This window comes from Danio rerio, chromosome 18 (genome assembly GCF_049306965.1).
Source record: "Danio rerio strain Tuebingen ecotype United States chromosome 18, GRCz12tu, whole genome shotgun sequence".
NCBI classification, from domain to species: domain Eukaryota; kingdom Metazoa; phylum Chordata; class Actinopteri; order Cypriniformes; family Danionidae; genus Danio; species Danio rerio.
Window position 1 is genome coordinate 47,873,390 of NC_133193.1, and position 26,458 is coordinate 47,899,847.

General features: G+C 36.2%; 2 protein-coding genes across 5 annotated transcripts in view; one reads left to right on the forward strand and one right to left on the reverse strand.

Annotated features, from left to right (window-relative positions):
- Positions 1-2,893: 2,893 nt before the first annotated feature.
- Positions 2,894-26,368, reverse strand: pex16 (peroxisomal biogenesis factor 16). 2 transcript variants are annotated; one of them, NM_001025169.2, is made up of 11 exons: positions 26,140-26,342; positions 23,876-23,911; positions 23,708-23,784; positions 19,013-19,146; positions 16,853-16,953; positions 14,466-14,546; positions 13,220-13,369; positions 10,707-10,779; positions 9,199-9,318; positions 5,146-5,210; positions 4,636-5,046 (listed from the first exon to the last, which is right to left on the reverse strand). In NM_001025169.2, exons 1-11 carry the CDS (start codon positions 26,249-26,251, stop codon positions 4,988-4,990), a joined length of 1,008 nt encoding a protein of 335 aa, NP_001020340.2. In that variant the 5' UTR covers positions 26,252-26,342; the 3' UTR covers positions 4,636-4,987. The 2 variants fall into 2 exon arrangements, with proteins under 2 accessions (XP_073785652.1, NP_001020340.2); XM_073929551.1 differs by lacking the exons at positions 4,636-5,046; positions 5,146-5,210; positions 9,199-9,318 and adding an exon at positions 2,894-3,228 and having other exon boundaries at positions 10,646-10,779; positions 26,140-26,368.
- Positions 26,337-26,458, forward strand: part of large2 (LARGE xylosyl- and glucuronyltransferase 2) — a 333,000-nt gene continuing 332,878 nt past the window's right edge. For 2 of the 3 annotated variants that reach the window (XM_073929039.1, XM_017351916.4), the window contains exon 1: positions 26,337-26,433. The gene's annotated coding sequence lies outside the window, so the exon portion shown is untranslated. The remainder of the gene's footprint in view (positions 26,434-26,458) is intronic. The other variant, XM_073929040.1, reaches the window with a different exon arrangement.

A 26,458-nucleotide genomic window follows, 5' to 3' on the forward strand; every position in this document is an offset into this window, starting at 1 on the left:
ATATTTTAAATAAAAGGTAATAAAATGTGTTAAATAAAGTAAACAAATAGGCTGAAATGACTGATCCACTTAGGTGTTGCAGTTGGATATGCGTTTTATCCAAGATACAGAAAATGATAAAAATACTGTAAATGGATACAATAACAGATAGATATAACAGACGGACGGATAGATCGGATAGATAGACAGACAGACAGACAGATAGAAATAAATAGATTTATAATAAATTAGTATTGATATGTAATTAGAACTGTAAAGCTTAACTTTTAGATATTAGATATTAGAAAAATCAAATCTGTTGGAGACGTCCAATAGATTGGTACCGAAAAAAGGGGGTGATCACCAGAGTGGGGAAGTCCCCGAGTAAAATGAGAAAATATGATACAGGGGTGTTTTGGAACATGGAAAAACTGTCGTTACCCTGTTATCGTCTGGTTTTTTTTTTTTGTTTGTTTTTATTTTATTCATACTTGTATATATACTGTTATTCCCGTTTATGGAAAGCACTTTGAATTGCCGCTGTGAATAAAATGTGCTATATAAACTTGCCTTGCCTATAGATAGATGGATGGATGGATGGATGGATGGATGGATGGATGGATGGATGGATGGATGGATGGATGGATGGATGGATAGATAGATAGATAGATAGATAGATAGATAGATAGATAGATAGATAGATAGATAGATAGATAGATAGATAGATAGATAGATAGATAGATAGATAGATAGATGATAGAGATAAATTAACAAATGTTTGGACAGACAGACAGACAGATATATAGATAGACAGACAGACGGACAGACAGTTTCAGAAATTAATATATACCTGCACCTGACAAAACCTGCGTGTTACTTTACACATATTCATTTGTGTCAATAAAATAATTTATAAGAGACACCTCAAAACAAATTCCTGCTATCAGGAAATCAATTCTAGGCGTGATTAACAAACTCTATAAAGGTTTAATTGTTTTTAAATCGATTGAGATATCGATCGCTTCACAACACGGAAGGTAATTTGCCGCTGCTGAAAAGGCTTTAGAATTTAATACGCTAATTGCGGTTGAGTACATGACTAAATCATGCACAGTCTTTCAAAACCCCAGGTGGATCAAGTGAATCCCAGAAGACAAGCACACCGCATGAACTGAAGAGAGCTAAAGAGATAGATAGACTGCCGGAGGGAAACTAGTAAATATCTAGGGGCGCAATTCTTGAGAGATCTCTTTTAACCCCAAAGGGATGTATAACAGATAGCATGGCTGCTCCAATCTCTGAGGTCCATCAGGACACTTTTTGCCTTCTTCATAAAGTACTCCATCATCTGTAGCATTGCTGATACTGTGGTTCTGGACTGTTGAGGGACTTCAGGAATCTGCAGGACATACATCATGTGTATGTTTAATTCATACATTGATTTGAAAACAATGATGTATGTATGCTGTGTGCACAGCGGCGGAAATAAGTATTGAGTATTTTTTCCTGGGAATAATATTTCTGAAGCAGCTGTTCACAAGGAGTTACAGCAAATTTTGTAGTTTTTAAAACAATATAATCGTAAAAGTAAATCAAACAAGTCACATGCATTGATCAGGTGGGATTTTTTCAACAGACTTAAACAGAGTGTAAAAATCTTGATAGTTCTCGTCTATCAAATCTGATCTTTATTTTGTATTCTCTATTGGATTCGAGTCAGGTGATTGGCTGGGCCATTCTACAGCTTGATTTTCTTTCTCTGAAAGCATTTGAGAGTTTCCTTGACTTGACCAGGGGGTAGCTTTTAGTGTAGTTAAGCTACATTTGAAGTAGAGCTAGCTAATAGCTTAGCTCACTACATTTTTCAAGTAGCTTCCCCAACACTACTGATAATGTAGATGTTGGAATGAAGCAGGTAATATTCATTTACACCAGGGCTCGGTTTTTTAAAAGTAATCCACTAGGATTTTGGATAGGGGATTGGATCAAATCTTGACAATGGGTTTTTCAAAAGAAAAAACGGATTACCTAATCGGATTAGATCACGTAATCCAATCTTGGTTTTGATCCAGATCAAACCTTTACTTTGGGTTTTTCAGACGTTTTTTTGTAGGATTTGGATCACTTTGATCCAAAAAACCTGGATCCCATCAGAAGGGTAGATTTAGTGTGGTTTTCATGCCCAAAATGTAATGAAAACTTAAAAAATGTATTAAATAATATTATTTTTGGGTCATGCAGTATCTTACTAGATATGCTATTTATTCATAAGTTTTTAATTTTATTTGTTCATCTGTCAGGCTATAGTGATTATTGGCTTTAATGTATTCAGCCTTTCAGTATAGGCCTACAGCAAAGTAGAAATAGCTTGGCCTTATAAAATAATCCCCCAAACAGCTGTCAAAACTGACCAAAAACAATCAATTTTATATAATATATATATATATATATATATATATATATTCATCACAATGGAAAATATTTTTCTTTTTAGAATATTTATTGGTGATGCATGCAATGATTACAGAATAACCCCAAAAAAAAAAAAAAAATGCAAAGAATGGCAATCACAGATTTTTGAAATCTCTTTCAAAAATTGCAAAAAGAGACTGAAAGTGCAGAAGCACAGCTTCATCTGGCAAAGGAACAATTGACTCTGACCAAACTGCAGCAAACCAAGGCCAGACTTGAGATTCGCCTCCTAAAGGCTTTGCTCAGACAAGCTGGTCTCTCCACATCAGATGAGGAAGTCTGAACTTATTGTGGAGTTTTTGACATTGAGTCTTTTTTTATTTACTTCTATATTTGAAACTTATTATAAATATCCTCAATCTACAGTGTTGTAGGTCTCAGATGAGCGGACTGCTGGAAGAGGATGGGGTGAGGTTTTTATTGTTTTTAGTTTTTTTTTTTTAAATGTGTGTGTGTTTTCATTTCAAATAAAAATAAAGTTATATTGACCCCACACTGGCTATTCTACTTGTTGCTCTTTACATAGGCCTATCTATCCATCTACATTGTGATTGAGCACTGGTTATCCAGATTTAGTGATCCTGAAAAGTTCCTATCCAGATCAGATTGATCCAATCCAATGTTGCTTTGAAAAACTGGCTCAAAAAGTAAGCTGGATTACGTGATCACGGATCGCAAAAACAGGATTACTAAATCTGGATCAATTTTATCCAGATTAAGCCTTTTGAAAAACCGGGCCCAGGGGTCACCAATCTCGGTCCTGGAGGGCCGGTGTCCCTGCAGGGTTTAGCTCCAACTTGCCTCAACACACCTGCCTGGGTGTTTCAAGTATACCTAGTAAGATCTTGATAAGCTTGTTCAGGTGTGTTTGATTAGGGTTGGAGCTAAAATCTGCAGCACACCGGCCCTCCAGGAACAAGTTTGGTGATTCCTGATATACACTAACAAAAGGCAGAGGATTATTAAGTTGCTGTCAGGGCTTTCACTGCCTTTCTACACCTCCCTTTCTTCATGTGTTCAATACTTTTTTCATGTGTCATTTCATTTTATTACACATAACTTAATTTGTAAACTTATAAGATTTTCATATATGTATTTCATTGATTAACATGCAAGAAAAATTAGAAAAAGTCAACAGCACCTTTAGAAATATGTTTTTTGATTAAAATGTTGACGTGTTCAGTACTTGTTTCCCCCACTGTATGTGTACGAGTAGCTCTTAGCTGCAGTTTAAATTGTGCTCTCTGATGGAAACACCCGAGGCATGAGGACTCTTATTATTTAAAGATTTATTAAATGCATAAAGGTATATACAAAAACCAATTATACAATTTCACACTTTTCAAAAGTCATGCGAATCATTTTTGCTTCAGGTCTTTCAATCAAACTAACGATGGGTTTTCAAACAGAGACTCGAATGACTTCATTTCACACAGTGAAAAAAACAAACATGGATTAGGTACAAAATTCTCATTGGAGTCTTGTGAAAAGACGGGACCTTATATTTCATGTATATTTATGAATTTACAATTAAAATATCAGATTCATCCAAGTAGGTATCGCTGCAGCCCGGAGACCTGCAAGTGGGAGGAATTACACCGCAAGTAGGTTGGGTGACCTCCAAGTGGGAGGGACTCAAACCGCAAGTAGGTTGGGTTTATCAGGTTACTGTGAGGTTGGGTTTAGGGTTGGATTTAGGTGTAGACGTTAATAAAACACAACAGGTTACTGTGAGGTTGGGTTTGGGTTTAGGGTTAGGTATACAAATTCATAAAGCACAATATTCAAGTCTAAATACAACTAAATAAGGTTTGCCCAGCCCACTTGGAGCTCCAAGACCCACCCACTTGGAGCTGGCTCCGGCCTCCGTTTATACCCTTCTCAATTCATCCCATATGCGGTGGCATTAAAATAATGAAGCAAAGACGAACAAAAAAAACAAGAAAAAAAATCTGGTAACACTTTATTTTGATGGTACATTTGAGTATTAGTAGACTGTCTGATACTGCTCCTTCAACAGGCATTTAACTGACACTTTGCAAGTACTTGTCAACTTATGTACACCAACCCTAACCCCAACCTAACAGTCTTCTTATAATCTAATGAGAATTAGTTGGCATGTAGATGCAATGCAACTTAAATTCAACAAACGGACCATCAAAATAAAGTGACCAAAAAATCCTGTCAGTCAATTATTATAGTTTAAAAAAACTATTCCCTGCAAATGTACATCTAAATTAAAATGAAGGCATTCATATTGAGGGATATATAACTTGAAGTTTGGCCAAGCCATTTAATACCAGGTGTTTATAATATGCGCAAGAAATTGTGGCTCAGATGCATAAAATTACAGGAAAGCTTAAAGAGAAAAGCAGCAATCGGAAAATTATCCAGATTTTCTGTTACTCAATAATCGTGGAGATGTTCTGGCACAGTTGTGATTCGAGTCCTCTTGTAGCTGTAGTATCCCCGAAAAGGCTTTCCTTAAACTAACATTTTTTTGGCGCCGTTGACCTGTGAAAAATTCACTTCGACGTCAGCCCCAGTTGTAAAAGTAGATCTTCTGCCAAATGGGCAAGTACTCCATCAGAGGACCTGAGAGGACAGGAAAAGAAACCCAGTCAGCACATATCTCAGAGCTTTTAGTGTAACAGCATTGAACATCCGTTTGGGTGAGATGGATACGCCACTTACGCGCCACCAAACCAACTCCGGGAACGTAATCTGCCAAAAAGCGGAGGAGGAAGAGGATCTTTGTCCTGTGAGGGTTGAAAAAGACATTAGATCTGGAAACACAAAGCCACCGTTATTTTATGCAGTATAGAACTGCTGGATATTGGAAAAAATGACATTATATAGATTTTATGTGATATACAGTTTATAAGCCCTCCGGTGATTTTTTTCCCTTTTCAAATTTTTCCCAAATGATGTTTAACAGAGTAAGGATTTTTTTCACAGTATTTCCTTTAATGTTTTTTCTTCTGGAGAAAGTCTTATTTGTTTGATTTCAGCTAGTTTTAAATTTTTTAAAAAACATTTTAAGGCCAATACTATTAGCCCTCTTAAGCCATTTTTTTAGATTGTCTATAGATTGAACCATCGTTATACAATAACTTGCCTATTTACTAGGGCCAGACGGAATCTGCAGACTTTTTTTGCTATTTCTGTGGAGAATTTTGGTAAAAGTCTGTGGATTTCTGCGGAATTATTTTGGGAGTATCATAACTAAAACCTTAATATATGAAATAAAAAAATAATATCTTTTAACTCTTATTTAATGTTTAAAATGCAAATCCAATTAGGTTAACTTTATTTAGTAAATAAAGCAAGTTTGTCATATAATATATCTAGTAAAAAACAGAAAATAATACTGTACAAACTGCATTGTACATAAATCAGATAAACATTTTCACATTAGTCAATAATATTACTGAAATTAATAAAAAATTTATTTCCTCAAGTAAATAAACAGAACTAATGATGGGCTGAAAATCTGCAGAATTCTGCGCGCACAGATTCCGGGTGGGCCTACTAATTACCCTAACTTGCCTAATGAACCTAGTTAAGACTTTAAATGTCACTTTAAGCTCAATACTAGCGTTAAACAGAAATTAGAGAAAAAACAGGGGGCTAATAAATCAGGAGGGCTTCAGCTGTATCATGCAATATGAAAATAATTTTACAAGATGACACTATTTTTGAAAGAATTAAGAATTTTACATCGATTGGGATGTTTTTTTAGGGGAGTGCATATGCATAAAATGTACAATATATATATATATATATATATATATATATATATATATATATATATATATATATATATATATATATATATATATATATATATTTTTTTTTTTTTAAATTACAGTATGTATAAAATAAATTAAAGTCACAGATGAAAACAATAGAACAAAGGTTAAAAATAAAATAAGTCTAATAGTACTGAGGTTCATAAATTCAATAATCAAATGTAAAATAACAATGTATAATCTCCTTTGTATTAATAAGAACAATTAGGGGTCGATCACACCGAACGTGTTTTTTGCGTTAAGTGGTGCCTTTTTTGAATGATGTCCTTGCGAACCTTGCGTTTTTGCCATTGCAATTGAATAAAGGTCAACTCTGAGCGGAAAAGCATGTTACGTCACTCGCATCTTTTTCATTCTCCAATCAAATGAAAGCAGAGGCTGGTTTCTGTTGAGGTGACAGCAGTGTTTGTGTTGTCAAGACGACTATGAAGACTTTTAAGGATGGAGGAGAGACTTGTGGTTGCTGTTTTGAGTTATCCACAGCTGTATTATTTTACAAATCTTGAATTTCACAATATTACTAAATATTAAAATTATACCAATATCAACAGTAACACTCGCGCACAATGCACAATTCAGTCGGTGCCTACCGACATAAAAAGAGCACCGCGCTTCTTTTTTTCCAGTGTGATCGGCGCCTTAATCTTCCTTAATGTGCCAAATTTCACCAGGCTTAGTCTCTATTTCCGAGGGCGCCACAATGGAATGAACCCCCAATTATTCTGGCATATGTTTTACGCAGTGGATGCCTTCCCAGCTACATCCCAGTATTGGGAAACACTCGTACACACTCATTCACCCACACACATAATCTACAGACAATTTAGCTTACCCAATTCACCTATAGTGCATGTGTTTGGACTGTGGGGGGAAACTGGAGCACCCGGAGGAAACCCACAACAACACGGAGAGAACATGCAAACTCCATACAGAAATGCCAACTGATCCAGCTAAGGCTCGAACCAGTGGCCTTCTTGCTGTGAGGCGACAGCGCTACACACTGCGCTGCCCAGAAAACTGACTCAAGAGTTTTCAATGATTAATAAAATTACAAATACATTAATATTAGTGCAAAAATGATCATTTTCAGTGTGTAACTGACTGTTACTGGTACTTTTAAAGGACTTAGTTAGGAAAAGCTATTTTCACAGCTGAATCTATGAACTGCTGTTTTTATTTCTAAAGTGCAATGTTCTCTTTCTCTATATGTGTGTGTTTTTTAATTCATCCACTAATGTTGTGTTCTGGTCAGCTTGACCCAAAGAGGTTTCCTTCAAAAGTGCTAGTTAAAAGGCTCACACCGTGCTTTTTACACTTCAGTGTTTAATACTGCTATTTGAACATGGAGAAAAAAAAAAGTTTGAAAGCACAAAATTACTCCAAAGGGCTTTCTTAAATGCCTCCTTTGTCCCAAATTGTCTTTTGGAAACATAATATTAGAAATAGACACAAATTTGGGCTATATATACAGACATGAATGCAGTTTCTTTAGCAACTGTTTAAATTGAAAAACTGTACAAAAGCACGCACATCCTTCTTAACTGGGTGCTCAGCCAAAAAACACAAAAGGTGCAAATTAAATATTCATCAAAGGCGGCAACACCAAAGCTCCAAAAATACTAATTCATCAAATTAAAAAGCTGACACAAAGCGTGTAACGTTTCAAGCCACACGGCTCTTCATCAGACTCTTCATCAACTATTTACATTCACAGAAATAACTGTGATAGAGAATACAGAATATGTGGTAACGCTTTAGCTTAGGGCGATGCGGTGGCGCAGTAGGTAGTGCTGTCGCCTCACAGCAAGAAGGTCGCTGGTTCGAGCCCCGGCTGGGTTAGGATTTCTGTGTGAAGTTTGCACGTTTCCTCTGGGTGCTCCGGTTTCCCCCACAGTCCAAAAGTCTTTAGTGTAGGTGTGTGAATGAGAGTGTGTGTGTGTTTCCCAGTGATTGGTTGCAGCTGGAAGGGCATCCGCTGCGAATAACATATCCGGAATAAGTTGGCGGTTCTATTTGCACAAAACCGAAAACGAAAATATGGAAAAAAAAAAAAAAAAAAGTTGGCGGTTCATTCCGTTGTGGCGATCCCAGATTGATAAAAGGACTAAGCCGAAAGAAAATGGATGAACTTTAGTTCACAAAGTTTAGGTCACAAATCATGGTATTGAGAACCTTTAACTAACACTACTAGTAGAGGTCTGCATTCCCACGGCTGTACGGCGGAAGCCAGGGGACCCGACCAGATTTCTTGCGGCTTTCCAAATTTCCAAAACAAAGCGCGTGAGCGGTCAGTATTTGGTTATATCCAAATACACAGCATGTTTTTTGAGCACACTTCGTTATTATTGTTAATTTATTAGTTTGCAGGAAATTAAAACTGAATTAGAAATAGTTTTGAAACAAATATTTGCGCTTAACAAACGAAATTAATTATTTATAGGCTAATTGATGTCTGTGGTACAAGGTTTCCCTATCCACGAGAGCGAAAGTGAAAGTAGATAATGAGATGCCTTATGCTCTGTTTAACGGTTTTCCTGCTAGTGAAACGCCCAGTATTTCCACTTACAAAGTTGTCATGTAAATAGCAAATGCGCTATGGCGCAACGCAACTGGCTCTTAAAGGGAATGGGAGATGAGACTCTGAGTGGTTTATTCTCAAAACACACTAGAACTCATTAAAAAAATAAACTCAATCCTTTTAGATCATGCGTCATGGTGCAAAGCAGATTTTTCCGTCCTTAAATTAGCAAAAGTGGATTCTGCCACGCCCTAAATGCGTTTGCGCATTTGTTCGGAAAATAAACGAAGGTCACCGTGGATAGCACTGACATGAGGGTAAGTAATTACTAACCAGTTTTCATTTTTGGGTGAACTAACCCTTTAAGATCAACAGACAAGACAGAACAAGTGTGTATGTAATAAAGTAGACACTGACTCAGAGTATCGGTCATAGAAAGGGGAGCGGAGCAGGTAGTAGAGCAAAAGGAAGGCCCGTCTCCTCATTTCAGCACGCTCTCTTCGGTTCAGCGCCTTCATGTCACTCAGCAAACTAAAACTGGACAGGAAACAGCAGCACATTGAACTGTAAACCTTTGCAGACAGATTGAAAAAGACAGCTCTGAGAGAGTGCGAGAGAGAAACTGAGGGAGATCACATCTGTATTATGTTTTATATAATTATGTGTATTTAATATGTATACTGTATACATTCCTTTCTATTTCATTATGTATTATTATTGTTGTTATTATTTTTATCAATATTGTTATCACTACTATTATTTAGACTGTTTTTTCCCTAATATGTATAAAACTATGCGATGCAGTGGCGCAGTAGGTAGTGCTGTCGCCTCACAGCAAGAAGGTCGCTGGTTCAATCCTCGGCTCAGTTGGCGTTTCTGTGTGGAGTTTGAATGTTCTCCCTGCGTTCGGGTGGGTTTTCTCCGGGTGCTCCGGTTTCCCCCACAGTCCAAAGACATGTGATACAGGTGTATTGGGTAGGCTAAATTGTCGGTAGTGGTATGAGTGTGTGTGTGAATGTGTGTGTGGATGTTTCCCAGAGATGGGTTGCGGCTGGAAGGTCATATGCTGCGTAAAAAAATAAGCTGGATAAGTTGGCGATTCATTCCGCTGTGGCGACCCAAGAACAATAAAGGGACTAAGCCGACAAGAAAATGAATGAATGAATGTATACGATATGCAATATGTTTCCATGTATATTATGCTAATAAAGCCAATTGAATTATAGAAAGAGAATTACGTAGATGTATTATGGTATTCTTTTATTTTGATATTTTTATTGTTATTATATGTTTACATTTGTCTACATATTTCAAGCATTGGCTATATTATTATTTACAGTCATGCCAATAAAGCAATTGTGAATTGATTTACTTTTATATTGTAATAACGTGTACATTATGAATATATAAGTTTGTGCTATTTACTTATATATTTTTGTCTTTTATCAATATGTTTTATGTATGGTATGCTTATTGTTATTGCTTTGGCAATATTGTGGTATATTTGACAGTCATGCCAATTGACTTAAGAGATATTAAGAAAGAGAGAGATTAGGATAGAGAGAGGGAAAGATGCAAATCTAGCTGCTAAATATATGTACAAAATAGGTTAATCAACTGTATTAATTTGCCTAATTTATTAAATCTACAGCATTTTGACTAGTTAATTATTATAATCAATATTAAAATTATTATCATTGTTTTTCTGTCATTTATTTCTTATATATTTTATATTTTAATAATTTCATGATTTGAGCGTAGTACATATTTTATCTCTAACTAAACTGCATTTTATTAAGAGAGAGAGAGAGAGAGGGAGTGAGAGGGAGGGAGAGAGAAAGAGAGAGAGAGTGAGAGGGAGGGCGAGAGAAAGAGAGAGGGAGTGAGAGGGAGGGCGAGAGAAAGAGATGCAATGCAGTCTGTACCTGGTTATCTCTAAGAGACCAGAGAGGATCCATGGTTTCCAGGAACGTTTTCCGCAAATCCCAAGACTGGCCACTTACAAATGTTAAGGATGGAGGATGAAAAACTGTCAAAATATATTCACACAATTTCATCACCACAGCAAAAATAAAATAAAAGAGATTAATATCAATTTCCTGATCAATCTTGCAATCAAAATTGAGCTTATTATTGCCAGCTAGCTCATGGTCCAATACAAATATAAAACATAAGAATAAAATGTGTGTAAAAGGAATTAAAAATGAATTCTTTACGCACACAAAAATATGTTTTCTGGTTGTTCACATAACTCATTTAAAATGAGCTGGAACAACTCAATTCTACAGTTTATTTAGGTAAAACTGAAATGTTTTATGCTCAATCAAATCAAATTTGTAAAAACTAATAACCTAACTGAATTCCTTCATGTTGCCCCAACACAAATCTCAGAAGTTTCATTTTAAGCATGTTCAGCGTGTGATGACGTTTATATTATTATAGCTATTTTTCAATATTTATTTTACATTGTAAAGAAAGGCTGGGTTCCACACAATCGATTTGTGTTGGGACAACATGAAGGAATTAAGTAGACTTATTAGTTTTTACTAATTTAAGTAACATGAAACAATTAAGCTGTGCCTCCAAAAAAAAAGTCTAGAATTGTGTTGTTTCAGCTTACTTTACACAAGTAGTTTGAGAAAAAAGTCAGATTTTTTGAGTGCACTTTCATGCCAAACTAAAAATTAAGATATTATTGATCACAGAAATGATTATTATTCACTCATTCATTCATTTTCTTGTCGGCTTAGTCCCTTTAGTAATCCGGGGTCGCCACAGCAGAATGAACCACCAACTTATCCAGCAAGTTTTTACGCAGCGGATGCCCTTCCAGCCGCAACTCATCTCTGGGACATATCCACATACACTACGGACAATTTAGTTACCCAATACGCCTGTAGCGCATGTCTTTGGACTGTGGGGGAAACCGAAGCACCCGGAGGAAACCCACACAAACACAGGGAGAACATGCAAACTCCACACAGAAACGCATACTGAGCCAAGGCTCTAACCAGCGACCTTCTTGCTGTGAGATGACAGCACTCACATATATGATTATTATAATTATTAAAATGATTTATTCTTTAAATTATTATTATTATAAAGTTTTATTTCTGGCATCCCTGCCATTATTTGACAGGACAGTATTAGGTTGACAGGAAATGAAGTGGGAGAGAGAGGAGGGCAAGATCGGGAAAGGTCCAAGAGTCGGGATTTTAACTCGGGATACCAGGAGCGCTGCCGCACCATATGTCGGCACACTAACCACTTAGCTATTGTGCTAACAGATTTTAAAGATTATTTTTCATTCATTTTCTATTCGGCTTAGTCCCTTAATTAATCTGTGGTTGCCAAAGCGGAATGAACCGCCAACTTATCCAGCATATCTTTTACACAGCGGAAGCCCTTCCTGCAGCAACCCATCATATCATATAGCAACACACTCATATACTACGGACAATTTTAGCTTTGAGCACCAGGAGGAAACCCACGCAAACACGAGGAGAACATACAAACTCCACACAGAAATGCCAACTGACCCAGCCGGGGCTAGAACCAGCGACCTTCTTACTGTGAGGGTATTTTATTTTATTTCACCAACTGAACTTTGTCTTTGAAGACCAAAATTTCCCTCTGGAAAAAATGGATAAATGTGTTAGCCCCAAAAAAAAGGTATTTTGAGACATGAAATGTCTGGGCAATATTAAAATGAGAATACATTTAATTTAATTTAATTTAATTTAATTTAATTTAATTTAATTTAATTTAATTTAATTTAATTTAATTTAATTTAATTTAATTTAATTTAATTTAATTTAATTTAATTTCTTTCTTCCATGTCAAGCTCTAAGTCAGAGGTGTCCAAACTCAGTCTTGGATGGCCGGTGTCCTGGAGAGTTTAGCTCTTTTTTGAACACATTTGAACCAGCTAATCAAGCTCTTATTAGATATACTAGAAGCTTCCTGGCTGATATGTTAAAGCAAGTTGGAGAAACTCTCCAGGACACCAGCCCACAGCCTGCTCTAAGTTATTGTATTCATAATCATCATCATCCAATAAACAACTAAAAGCCATGCAAAAGGCCGGCAACCTTGAAAAACACAAGCACTTCTGCAGGCATGAAACACCATTTAGAGACTACAAGTGTTGGCCTTCAAATAGTGCTTGGGACAAAAAGAAGCAGCCTTCAAGTCAAAACAAGTGAGAATTACTACATTAAATCATCTTGTTTTCTTGGAAATACTTGATTATGCTATGAAAAAAAAAAAATGTGCCACACAATGTGCCGATCACACAACAGTAGTGGACTGAACATGGTGAAAATCTAATAAAACTACATGACTTCGACTTATTGATGTTCCTACACCCCTGAGATTGTTTCTACACCTCTGGGTTAATATTGCACTGATATTGTTGTGAAACACTGAGGAAGGATACGGTGCAGAAGCGGTCTTGCGATGTACAGGGATTCTGCGATGGTTTCCTGCAGACCCAGAGGAGTCGGGCTGGAGTAAAGCTCCTCTTCCTGATTCCTGCTTACTTTCTTTTTCCGAGGGAGACCCCAGAGACGAGACTGTAATGATGGTGCTAGAAAAAGAAAAATACACTTACACATTTTTAATGGCATGGAACCATTTTTGTACACTTGGTTAAAGGATAAATAATGGACACTATTACAAGAATGACCACCATGTATTTTACCAGCTATTTAGAAATGCATGTAAGATTGTGTTATTTTAATTTTATAGTTCTCATTTTGTATTTTGTGTGTTCTTATCATTAATATATAGGTATAGGTGTACAGGCAGAATTATTAGCCCCCTTTATATTTTTTTCCCCAATTTCTATTTAATGGAGAGATTTTTTTCAACACATTGGGAATGGGTTTGGGCAATATTGGTTTATATACCAATTAATATAGTTAATTATTATATATTTTAGATATTAATGTTTGCTTTATTCTTTAAAAGAGCTGAAAATATTTCTTCCAAAATTAAAAAAAAAAAAATGTAATTAAGAGGACTTACGTATTTTTGGTAACTGTTTAAGAAAAAATTTGTCATTTGTTATAATTAAAAATCAGGCATTTTCCGACAATTTTTGATTTTTTAATAAAGCAAATAAAAGCAATAACAAAACACAAATAAAAAAAACCAACAAAACAATACACAGCAAAGCTAAACACAAAACAAAAAGAAAAACAAAACAAAAAAATAATAAAAGTAAAAAAAACAATACAACAAAAAACAAAACTAACAAAACAAAAACAAATAAAAAGCAAAAAACACAATAAAAACAAACAAAATAAAAAACAAAAAACATTAAAGCAAAGCAAAACCCAGAACTAAACAAAAAATTTATAAAAGCATAAACAAAAACAGACAAAGCAAATTAAAAACAAAACATACAAAACAATTAAGGAAAGCAAAACAAAAAAAAACAAACAAACAAAACAAAACAACACAACAAAAACAAACATACAAACAAAACAAACAAAAAACAAAAAGGAAACGAATACGCAAAAACAAAACAACACAACTAAAAGCAAACAACCAAAAACAAAAAAAAAACGTACAAAACAATAAAGCAAAGCAAAACCCAAAACAGACAAACAGAAAATGAATAAAAGCAAAAACAAAGCAACACAACAAAAAACAAACAAACCAAACAAACAAAGTCTTACCACTTCCCAGTGGCCGGACCACTCTTCCTGAACGCTGGCCCACAAAAGAACTGTCTTCATCATCTTCTTCTTCATTGTTGTCTGTGTAGAATATAAGTGTGTGACGAATGAACAAAACATCACTATTTTGACACAGACTGCAAGAGCTGATGCTTCTCAAAGTTACTGCCGTGTTTCTGTTCAAGGGCAAATCAAATGAGCACAACCCTACACAACACACAAACACAGCTTATCTACACATGCCATACGCTGGACTTATTGTCTCACTCTCTGTTTATTTACTGTCATCAGTGGGAATATTTCTGTATTATTGCTGTGCGTTAATTGTTTGTTGTGTCTCTGCTAAATGTCCTGCGCTGTGGTTTCCAGAGACACTTTAGTGTGGTTCATTTCCTGTTAATGATTAAAAATAATTAACTCTGACTTCTGAACTTCAAAGTTTTCTGATACATTTATAAGACTTATATTTATTAATGACTTTTATTGTAAACTGCATTAAAAGTCATTAAATTAGTTTTTAGGGGGTTCTTTTTAGGTTTAACAGTTCTGTCAGGTTCTTGAATCTGATTGGCTGATAGCTGTGAGATATTTTGCCAGTAACAGCACACAAAGGCCTCTTCACCTCTGTGTATTTCTCCGCCCACATAAAAGCAGAGGACGCTCTACAGTTTGACTAATATTCCTCCTATTGGACAACATAATGTACTTTTGAGGCTGTTTTAATCGAGAATGTAGTTGTTATGATTGCAACTATGCTGTATGCATTGCCTATTTTAAAATATTTATAATTTCTAAGAGACAGCGCTTTGGTCTCCATTAGTCAAACACAGTAGACGTTGTCTTTCCACAAGATGGTGCCAGGACCGCATAATAAGCCCTTGCTTAGATTAAACTGTGTTTTCTTGAGCGCGAACAAGAAACTGAAAAAAGAAAGCGTCGCGGTTTTTAGGTGGACCGGATAGCGTCAATAAGAAGCTTTGAATAAGAAGCTGGATTCATCCTTGTCCCTCCTTGTCGCAAACACATCAGCAGCCTGGTAGTGTTTGCGCTGCTTTTTTCAGGGTTAATTATTGTGATATTTTTTCAATACAACTTTGTTTTTTTCTAATACACTTTGATTAAATTTATTTAATAACATTTAATAATAATATTTGTACGCTTCAAACTTGCAGGTATTGTTATTTATAAATTCACAATATGGTCTATTTCAAAATACCAGCATTAGTTAAAACTAATAAATATTAATAAACAAATACAATGATCTAACTGAGTGATTCTCAGATTTCCACTGATATTTGTGCTGTAATCACGTGTTTTTATATACAGAAGATTAAAACTGTAATATATTAAATTATTAACCACAATAGATTTCAGAAGATTCTCCAGTATAATTTCCAATAAAAATATCTGCAATATCTTTTATCATTATTCTTAAATATTTGCACATTTCCATTTTTTATTTTATTCTTGGTCACCAGAGGGCTATATATTAATACATATAATGCTGTTATTGGGTATTTTTTAAGTATAGTATAGTAGTACTGTATAGTATAGCTTTTAGAGTTGTGTCTGATATGTAGATCTTTTTTTTTTATATTTTCAAATTTTAAGACCACTTATCTTTTTCTAATCACATCTATGTAAATTATTTTATGTTATACAGCAAGTTTTAACTCAAAGAGTTCATACCATTCTAGATGGTATGATGGGAAAGCTAGTTTACTGCCGGAAGTGACGTTAGTGAGAGCAGCAGGTGGCGCTTAACCTGCGGTCTCTGTGGGTCCTAATGCCCCAGTATAGTGATGGGGACTCCATACTGCTTAGTGAACGCCGTCTTTCGGATGAGACGTTAAACTGAGGTCCTGGCTCTCTGTGGTCATTAAAAATCCTAGAATGTTCTTTAAAAAAAGATAAGGGGTTTAAACCCGGCATCCAGGCCAAATTTTCCCACTGGCCTCTGTCCATCATGGCCTCCTAACCGTCCCCATATCATAATTGGCTTCATCTCTCTTTCTCCTCTCCACCAATCAGCTGGTGTTTGGTGTGCAGTTTGGCGCAATATGGCTGCTATTGCGTCATCCAGATGGATGCTACACACTGGTGGATGAGGAGATTCCCCCCCAAAAATGTGTAAAAGCGCTTTAAGTGTCAAGAAAAGCGTTATATAAAAGGAAGGAATTATTATTATTAAATAAGTGAAACATTTCTTTACATTAAAAAATGGTCTAAAAGGACTTGACCTGCAGATGATTGCATATTTAGAAAAGGGTGTCAGACATTCCACATTTAACATTCCACTGTTTGTTTTGAGGAGCTTTTCTAGTTATTTAAAAAAAGCCTCTTTTTAAATATTGATAGGCTTGTTGATTTTGTCTAAGATATCTCACCTTGACTACAGAGCTGAGAATCCCTGTCCAGAGGAATTATAGGTGGTGAAGTCTGGATGCCTGATTTGTACCAGAAGAGCAGCAGGCAGCGCAGAACTGCTCTGAAAACACAGGAGAGGATGGAGAAATGGGAGGACAGATATGAGAATGCAGTAAAGCAATGTTTATTTCGTTAACTTTCGATCAATTCTGTCATCAGTGAGAGTTAGACGGTAAGATTTGCAGAGAAAAAGAACTCGAACCCAAATCTAATGTATATAGTGTATTAAAAAATCTGCCAAGGTCACATTGATGACTTTTATGGCACTTTAATTGTGCTTTCACACTGTAGTAAATGCTGGGTTCCACACAATTCCTTTTTGTTGTCCCAATACAAATTAATTAAGCTAATTTAATCATTTTTACAAATGTAAGGTGATTGATCGTAAAACAATTCAGTTGCCCCCTAAAAAACCTTGAACATTGTGTTGTTTCAACTTATTTAAATAAGTAGTTTAAACAAGTCATTTTTTGAGTGTATTATCTTTATTCATTTACATGGAACTTATCAAAAGAGGACATTTAGTTAAAGGTGCAATATGTAAGTTTGACACCCAGTGGTTAAACTAGGTATTACATTCCTGAATCAAAACAAACACAACCACGCAGGTTGCCAGATTGACGTGTTTTATATAAAAACAATGGCATGTGATAGAAGGAATATTCTCCATATTAAAATGAGTTTTTGTTCTAACCAACACCTCAAATTGATCATTTTAGAAATGGTTTTAACTTCTTGCAGCTGAACAACAGAAAACGGGCAATGCCCAGGCAAACCTCAGGTGCTTTATTCAGTGTTAAATGCTAATAATGTAAGTTTGAATGCCATTTTACATGACCTTTATTTCCATGCTACTGAAAGCAGCAGCACATAATTCACCTCAGATCTGGAAAATAAAATAAACCATTTGAAATTGAACTTTTTAAAATAATGCAAGCCAACACATATCAGTGAATCAGCATCTACATTTAATAATGTTAAAAAGGTTTGATATGCATTAATTAGATTATAAACCTTACCATTTCTTCGGAGTGCAGTGAGTGCACTATTGTGTGCTTCTGAATTTAAAGTTCTGTCATGTTTCGTCTAATGCAAACAGCCAAATTTCTTATCGCTGCAAATCTTGCCACGTCGTGTGTTGTTAGGACATGGGGTTACAATGTAACCTGCTCACTGAATGTTTTACATTCATATCATTTATATTTTTTGCTGATTAATAACCACCTCATGGGGAACTCTGAATCTGCGTCTCATTTCAGAGTCAGCTACCATCTACCTGAGGTCACATTTTGGTCGAGGACACTTGCATTGTGAGCCTTTCTGAATGAATGAAATATGCAGTTTTCTATCAAGGCAACCCAGTTTGCTGAAATATAATTGGCTTAACTGGCACTGGGCGGGTTAAAAGGACCAAAACAAAGACACCATTCCGGCACATAACGCACATTTCCAAAGCAGAATATCTGACTTCAGCATTGTTTTTCAGATACACAAGAATGTTCACTAATAGTAGCATGTTTCTTAAATATCTGCAAACATATTAAGGTATTTTATGCTTTAGAAAAGTCAAAAACTTACAGTACCTTTAGATATATTACACAGAAAGTCATATAGGTTCAAAGCAATGAGCATAGTCCTTGATTTTATTGCATGTTTGATTTCTCTGTTGTTGTAGCACTTTGGGTTTTAGAAAGCACATTATAAATAAAATGTATTATTATTATTATTCTGCGTCATTTGCGCAGCGTGGCAATAATTCCCCTCTATTTGCACGCTTGCATTGACTGTATGTAACTTCCTTGCAGGTATACTTAATTCCACATATGATGTGAACACAGCATAGCAACTTCATGGAAACTCATCCTACTCTAATTCGCTTTTTGGATTTTTTTTTCATTTTGGCAAGCTTTGAAAATATTTCCTTCACGTTAGGATGCCGACCCGACTACAGTTGTAGTTTTTTGATCTGAACAAATCAATGCAATATCACTGACTTGGAAACCAATGCAAAAATTCTGCGAAACACACAGGAAGTACACTCATCAGATCTAAACCGTTGCTAAACCAATTGTGTACAGTCAGATTGGATTAGATACTGCATCTAAAATAAAGGTTCTTACTTGGCAATCTGAATAAGAACAATAACAAGCCAGCGTCCAGCATCCCCCCACATCTTGGCGGCTGCCATCTCAACGAAAACCTCCACATACTCCAGCACTGACAACCAGGTTAACAGCTTCTGTTGAGAAATAGACTATGCACACACACAAAAACAGAGTTATGACGTCAGAACAAAACAAAGAAATGTTCAGTTCTGAAAATATTTATCCACATTTTAAAGTAAAAGCAGAATTAAGTGTGAATGGCTGCTTTTATACAATAGTGAAAGGTAGACACTTTATCAAAAAGCTACATTTACACTAGTGTGTTTTTGTTTCAAAGGTCCCCTGTTGTGCTTTGAAATGTGAAGTGTTATTCGATGTTTGACAGCCAATAGTGTTTTGCTATATCATTGCTCTGTCAGTGAGAGTGATTGAGCTCGAGACATCAAATGTTAAGCTTCTTGATGGGGCGGGGCACGTCAGATACTAGAGAGCCTTTGATTGGTCAAGAATTGATGAGAAACTGGCGTGTAAGAAATCGTTGACCCATTTAGGCGGAAGTGATAAACTACAAGCCTTTACATGTTTATATCAGTTTTATATCTTCTAAACGTGACTTGAGTCACTACTTAGCTGAACTATCACACAGTCAATATAAAGTCAAAGCGCCTCTGAAGAGGTCCGTTAAAGTCAAAGCTCGTATACCCATGGCTGTAAACATACGTTTCTCCATCCTATCCTGGCTGAGCAACTCCGAAATGACCCTTTTTCTGCAAATGTGTTTATTTTTGTGCGCTTGCAATAGAACCTACAAAGATAATTCTATCTGACAAGAACAAACAAAGAAAAAACTATACGGGATGTCTGTAGACGGTGCTTTCTCCAAAAGATGAGTGTTGGGTTTAGGGTTGTGGTAGGTGTAGAAGTTTTTGTAGACGATAATAACTGTGATGGTTGGGTTCAGGGTTGCGGTAGGTGTAGACGTTAATGATTATGAGGGTTGTGTTCAGGGTTGTGGTAGGAGTAGATGTTAATAACTGTGATGGTTGGGTTTAGGGTTGTGGTAGGTGTAGATGTTAATAACTGTGATGGTTGGGTTTAGGGTTGTGGTAGGAGTAGACGTTAATAACTGTGATGGTTGGGTTCAGGGTTGTGGTAGGAGTAGATGTTAATAACTGTGATGGTTGGGTTTAGGGTTGTGGTAGGAGTAGATGTTAATAACCGTGATGGTTGGGTTTAGGGTTGTGGTAGGAGTAGATGTTAATAACTGTGATGGTTGGGTTCAGGGTTGTGGTAGGAGTAGATGTTAATAACTGTGATGGTTGGGTTTAGGGTTGTGGTAGGAGTAGATGTTAATAACCGTGATGGTTGGGTTTAGGGTTGTGGTAGGAGTAGATGTTAATAACTGTGATGGTTGGGTTTAGGGTTGTGGTAGGAGTAGATGTTAATAACTGTGATGGTTGGGTTTAGGGTTGTGGTAGGAGTAGATGTTAATAACTGTGATGGTTGGGTTCAGGGTTGTGGTAGGAGTAGATTTTAATAACTGTGATGGTTGGGTTCAGGGTTGTGGTAGGAGTAGATGTTAATAACTGTGATGGTTGGGTTTAGGGTTGTGGTAGGAGTAGATGTTAATAACTGTGATGGTTGGGTTTAGGGTTGTGGTAGGAGTAGATGTTAATAACTGTGATGGTTGGGTTTAGGGTTGTGGTAGGAGTAGATGTTAATAACTGTGATGGTTGGGTTTAGGGTTGTGGTAGGAGTAGATGTTAATAACTGTGATGGTTGGGTTCAGGGTTGTGGTAGGAGTAGATGTTAATAACTGTGATGGTTGGGTTTAGGGTTGTGGTAGGAGTAGATTTTAATAACTGTGATGGCTGGGTTTAGGGTTGTGGTAGGAGTAGATGTTAATAACTGTGATGGTTGGGTTTAGGGTTGTGGTAGGAGTAGATGTTAATAACTGTGATGGTTGGGTTTAGGGTTGTGGTAGGAGTAGATGTTAATAACTGTGATGGTTGGGTTTAGGGTTGTGGTAGGAGTAGATTTTAATAACTGTGATGGTTGGGTTCAGGGTTGTGGTAGGAGTAGATGTTAATAACTGTGATGGTTGGGTTTAGGGTTGTGGTAGGAGTAGATTTTAATAACTGTGATGGTTGGGTTCAGGGTTGTGGTAGGAGTAGATGTTAATAACTGTGATGGTTGGGTTTAGGGTTGTGGTAGGAGTAGATGTTAATAACTGTGATGGTTGGGTTTAGGGTTGTGGTAGGAGTAGATGTTAATAACTGTGATGGTTGGGTTTAGGGTTGTGGTAGGAGTAGATGTTAATAACTGTGATGGTTGGGTTTAGGGTTGTGGTAGGAGTAGATTTTAATAACTGTGATGGTTGGGTTCAGGGTTGTGGTAGGAGTAGATGTTAATAACTGTGATGGTTGGGTTTAGGGTTGTGGTAGGAGTAGATTTTAATAACTGTGATGGTTGGGTTCAGGGTTGTGGTAGGAGTAGATGTTAATAACTGTGATGGTTGGGTTTAGGGTTGTGGTAGGAGTAGATGTTAATAACTGTGATGGTTGGGTTTAGGGTTGTGGTAGGAGTAGATGTTAATAACTGTGATGGTTGGGTTTAGGGTTGTGGTAGGAGTAGATTTTAATAACTGTGATGGTTGGGTTCAGGGTTGTGGTAGGAGTAGATGTTAATAACTGTGATGGTTGGGTTTAGGGTTGTGGTAGGAGTAGATTTTAATAACTGTGATTGTTGGGTTCAGGGTTGTGGTAGGAGTAGATGTTATTAACTGTAATGGTTGGGTTTAGGGTTGTGGTAGGAGTAGATGTTAATAACTGTGATGGTTGGGTTTAGGGTTGTGGTAGGAGTAGATGTTAATAACTGTGATTGTTGGGTTCAGGGTTGTGGTAGGAGTAGATTTTAATAACTGTGATTGTTGGGTTCAGGGTTGTGGTAGGAGTAGATGTTAATAACTGTGATGGTTGGGTTCAGGGTTGTGGTAGGTGTATATGTTAATAACTGTGATGGTTGGGTTTAGGGTTGTGGTAGGTTTAGACGTTAAGGTAGACATTAATAACTATGATGGTTGGGTTTAGGGTTGTGGTAGGTTTAGACATTAATGTAGACATTAATAACCATAATGGTTAGGGTTAGGGTTGTGGTAGGTGTAAACATAAATATAGACATTAATAATCATAATGGTTAGGGTTAGGGTTGTGGTAGGTGTAAACGTAAATATAGACATTAATAACCATAATGGTTAGGGTTAGGGTTGTGGTAGGTTTAGACATTAAGAACTATGATCGTTAGGTTTAGGGTTGTGGTAGGTGTAATAGTTAATGTAGACATTAATAACTATGATGGTTAGGTTTAGGGTCGCGGAAGGTGTAGACATTAGTAACTATAATGGTTGGGTTTAGGGTTGTGGTAAGTATAGACGTTAATAACTGTGAAGGGTACAGCTCCATCTTGCTAACAACACAGTTTTGACATGTGGGCCTCGATAACTTCAGGTTACGCCTCTACTACTGTACAAGTTACACCCCTGTTTTGTAGACTGCAGACAGACCCTACTCACACAAATAGCCAAAATGCAATAGAAAAATGCAACTCTAAAGCTTTCAAACTAAAAATGTCCTGCAGATTTCCCAAAAGTCTTTCATTTGGAGGGTCAAAAACACTGCAGTACTCTGGATTTTCTTCCACGAGTCTAAATTGTGTTTTTTAGCCATAATTAGATGTAACGAGGATTCAACTTTCTGCCATTTAGCAGAAACTGGAGAGTACCTGCCAACTGGAGACTAGCTGAACACTCACAAAGTCAATATAAAGTCAAAGTGTCTCTGAAGAGGTCCATTAAAGTCAAAGCTCGAATACCCATGGCTCTAAACACAAGCTTCTTCGTCCTATCTCGGCTGAGCAACTCCAAAATGACCCTCTGTCTGTAAATGTGTTTATTATTGTGCGCTGGCAATGGAACCTACAAAGATAAATCTGTCTCGCAAGAACAAACAAAAGAGAAAAAAACTACGAAGAATGTTTGTAGACTGTGCTTTCTCCAAAAGATGAGTGTGTTTGTTTGAAGGGGTCAGATGTTTTTTTTTTTACAGGCTGCCCATTTTAGTCATTTTGAGGCTGTCATCAGCGGGGCGAAACGGTGTATATCAACAAGTCTATTACTGAACAGTGGCAGAGTTGGGGCAAAAGACTTGGGAAATATATTCTTTAACAATGTGTAGTAAAAAAAAGTGATTTTGAAAGCATAAAGCCTGCCGCAACTTTGAATCTTCTCTCTTGAAGCAGAACAGACTGTGCTAAAGTTTGACAATAGAAAAAAAACTCTCATTCATTTCATAGATAACTTTATGGTGGTTGCCATGCCGAAAGCACATGCACATACCGGTCCCTTATGCAAGTGTGATGATTAAGCAAGGAGAAACTATCTTCGAATGGCTATTTTATGAGAGATCAATGGGCTTTTGACAGATAAAAGATGTACCGTGAAAACACAAGGTATTCGTCAGAACTCAAACTTGCTCTCTAGCTCAAAACGAGCATTTTAAAACGGCACTAAAGGAAGTATTTTCATGTGAACGACTGGAAGTTTGCTTTCAAAATAAGCGAGGAGGTGGATGATAAGACAAAAAGACTGTAGAACTACCTCAGAGAACAAAACATTCAAAGTAATATATATTCATTTAAAGGGAAATCCATTACCATAGGCAAAGTCCGAGACAGATTCTTCCTCAAGATACCATCATTCAGCAGCACTAGCAGGTTAGACGCGGAGTAGACTGCAAATCAAAAGTGAGAATTATGAACTGAAAAAGAGTTCAAAGAAGGACATGCTCTCAGATAAAACAAATAGAAAACAGTGAATCCTACCCAGCTCTGAGATTTCATGAGAGTCTGAGAAGCGGCCTGTAATGAGAAAAGACATATGTACTCATAATCAAAATGGTAAAGGTCTCTCAAAGTTACTGTGTTAGTACTACAAAGGTTAGGCGATATACAGCAGGGAAAATAAATATTGAACACATCATGTTTTTTGTCTGGGAATAATAGTTCTAAAGGAGCTAGACATGGAGTTGAACCAGATTTTGGTAAAAACCCAAACCCAGAAGATGCCTCTGATATGGAGGATGAAGTCACATGCATTGCTCAGGTCTGAATTTTCTTGACGGTGAAAAATCTTGACGGTTATGGGAGCCTCGTCTATCAAATCTGATCTTAACTTTGCATTCTCAATTGGATTTAAGTCAGGTGATAGGCTGGGCCATTCTACAGCTTGATTTTCTTTCTCTGAAAGCATTTAAGAGTTTTCTTGAATGTTTTGGATCATTATCTTGCTAAAATGTCCACCCTGGTTTCATCTTCATCATCCTTCTAATGTAGATGTTGAACTGAAGTAGCTAATATTACTTTACAGTTACGAATGGCAGAGGGGGGCTGAATAACTACTGCATTTAAGCTGCTGTCTGGGCCTTCCATGGCTTTCTGCACCTTCCTTTTTTCATGCTTTCGATAATTTTTTCATTTTATTACAGATAACTTCATTTGAAAACTAATTAGAGTTTTTTTCTTTGGATATATTATTATTTTTGGTTGCTATCAACATCCGGGGGAAATTTCAAGTCAACAGCACCTTTAGAAATAGGTTTTCTGAGAAAAATGGTGACGTAGACTTAAAAAAAACGCTAAAAATGTTTATTTTACTTGTAACTTTTCTTTATTGCATTTACTTTTGCTTTAAATTTGTTTATTATATTTTATGCATAATTCTCTCCCTTACAGAATCATCCCAAATAATCTAAAATGATAAAAAAAATCTTTTGAAACAGAGATATTTAAGACATCTGGAGAAATTGTATTCATATCGCAATATTTTGTTAAGGTAGATTTTAACATTACGATTTGCAGCCCTATTTCAAACGTTAAGAAAATTCAGAGGCTCTCTAGCAGGGGGACAAAAATCCACACGAACAGTTTCTGATCAAGTTTAACTAAATGGTTTAACAAAATAATAATAAATGTAACAAACTGGCTAAAAAGGGTTTAACATTGGCCTGTTGGAAAATACCTCAAGAAATTAAAATATGCCTTGAAAACTATTAAAAGAATGCATATAATGAATGCATTTAATATTTAATGATGTTAGATTATGAACTAAGTTTTCAGCTTTGAGGAAAACATGACACAGCGGGGTTAGTTGTGACAGGGTGTTACAAATAAGTCACACACTGTTTGACACCAATTAAACCAACAATATAATGTTTACATTTTAAGTGTAATGTTGAGAACTTTTTTACATTAATAATGCATTTTAATATATATATATATTTTTTATATAAAAATACATTTGATTGGTAATAATGCAAATGAATGCATTGTATAACAATAGATAATAATGCAAATAAATCCAAATGTGTTTATCGAATAGATAAATAAATATACATGCTGTGCCAAGTACTAAGGACATATACTATATTACGTAAACTATTTTTAAATTAATTGTGTGAAATCTTACTTCATACGCATGTGTTACAACTAACCCTCTGTCAGTTACCCTTTACTACTGTTTACCCCGCAGGTGGGGTAAACAGTAGCATATTTACTCTTGGCATTTTTGGCAAAACTGCACAGAAACCATTGATCATACAACCAGTTCTCATTTGTAGGAGAGGCTTGTGTGTTGTTGGTAAAAAAATGTGGTTTGTGTAACCCCACAACTTTGTTCATTATTTGGCCAAAACCTAAAAGTGTTACTAAGTGCCCTGCTCTCCTCTTCCAGTTTTCAGCATTCTTCAAAGCATCTTCTTTTGTGTTCAACAGATGAATGAAACGCATAAAAGTCTTGGAACTGCTTAAGGGTGAGTAAATAGTTATTAAACCGTAATTTCTGGGTGAACTATCCGTTTAATGTTATGTTAACAAGGCTACATTACATATTTGTACACGCAGATTTACATTTTTATAAAAGACAAAACTTCTTGGACTAGTTTGATTAACTTAATAGTCAAATACAAAATACATCAGAATAGTATGGAAAGCTGCATACTATTCCACAATGACTGAATAAATATATATCTAACTTTTAGTCGTGCACATGAATGTTTACTTTCACTTTGTCAGACATCAGTCTCTCTCACCTGCGATCAGGTAACTAAGCGCGCGCACTGTGCTCTCCAGATGAGACGCGGCTGCCGGGCTTGTCCTCACATACTCCTGATAACGCTCGAAAACACGGCTTAGTTTCTCCATGTAGAGCACCGACATCACAGTCAAAGCAATATATTTTCCAATCACGCACAGCTCATAGCAAAAACACACGGAGGCTGACACTTCCGCGTATGCAGACGGTCTTCCTCTGACGCCACTTCCTAGGAGGTGAGCGCGCGCATTTTAAAGACATAGTAAACTTGTTTAAAACGCTGTTTTCGTGGGTAAGACAAATAAACGAAGAGAGTT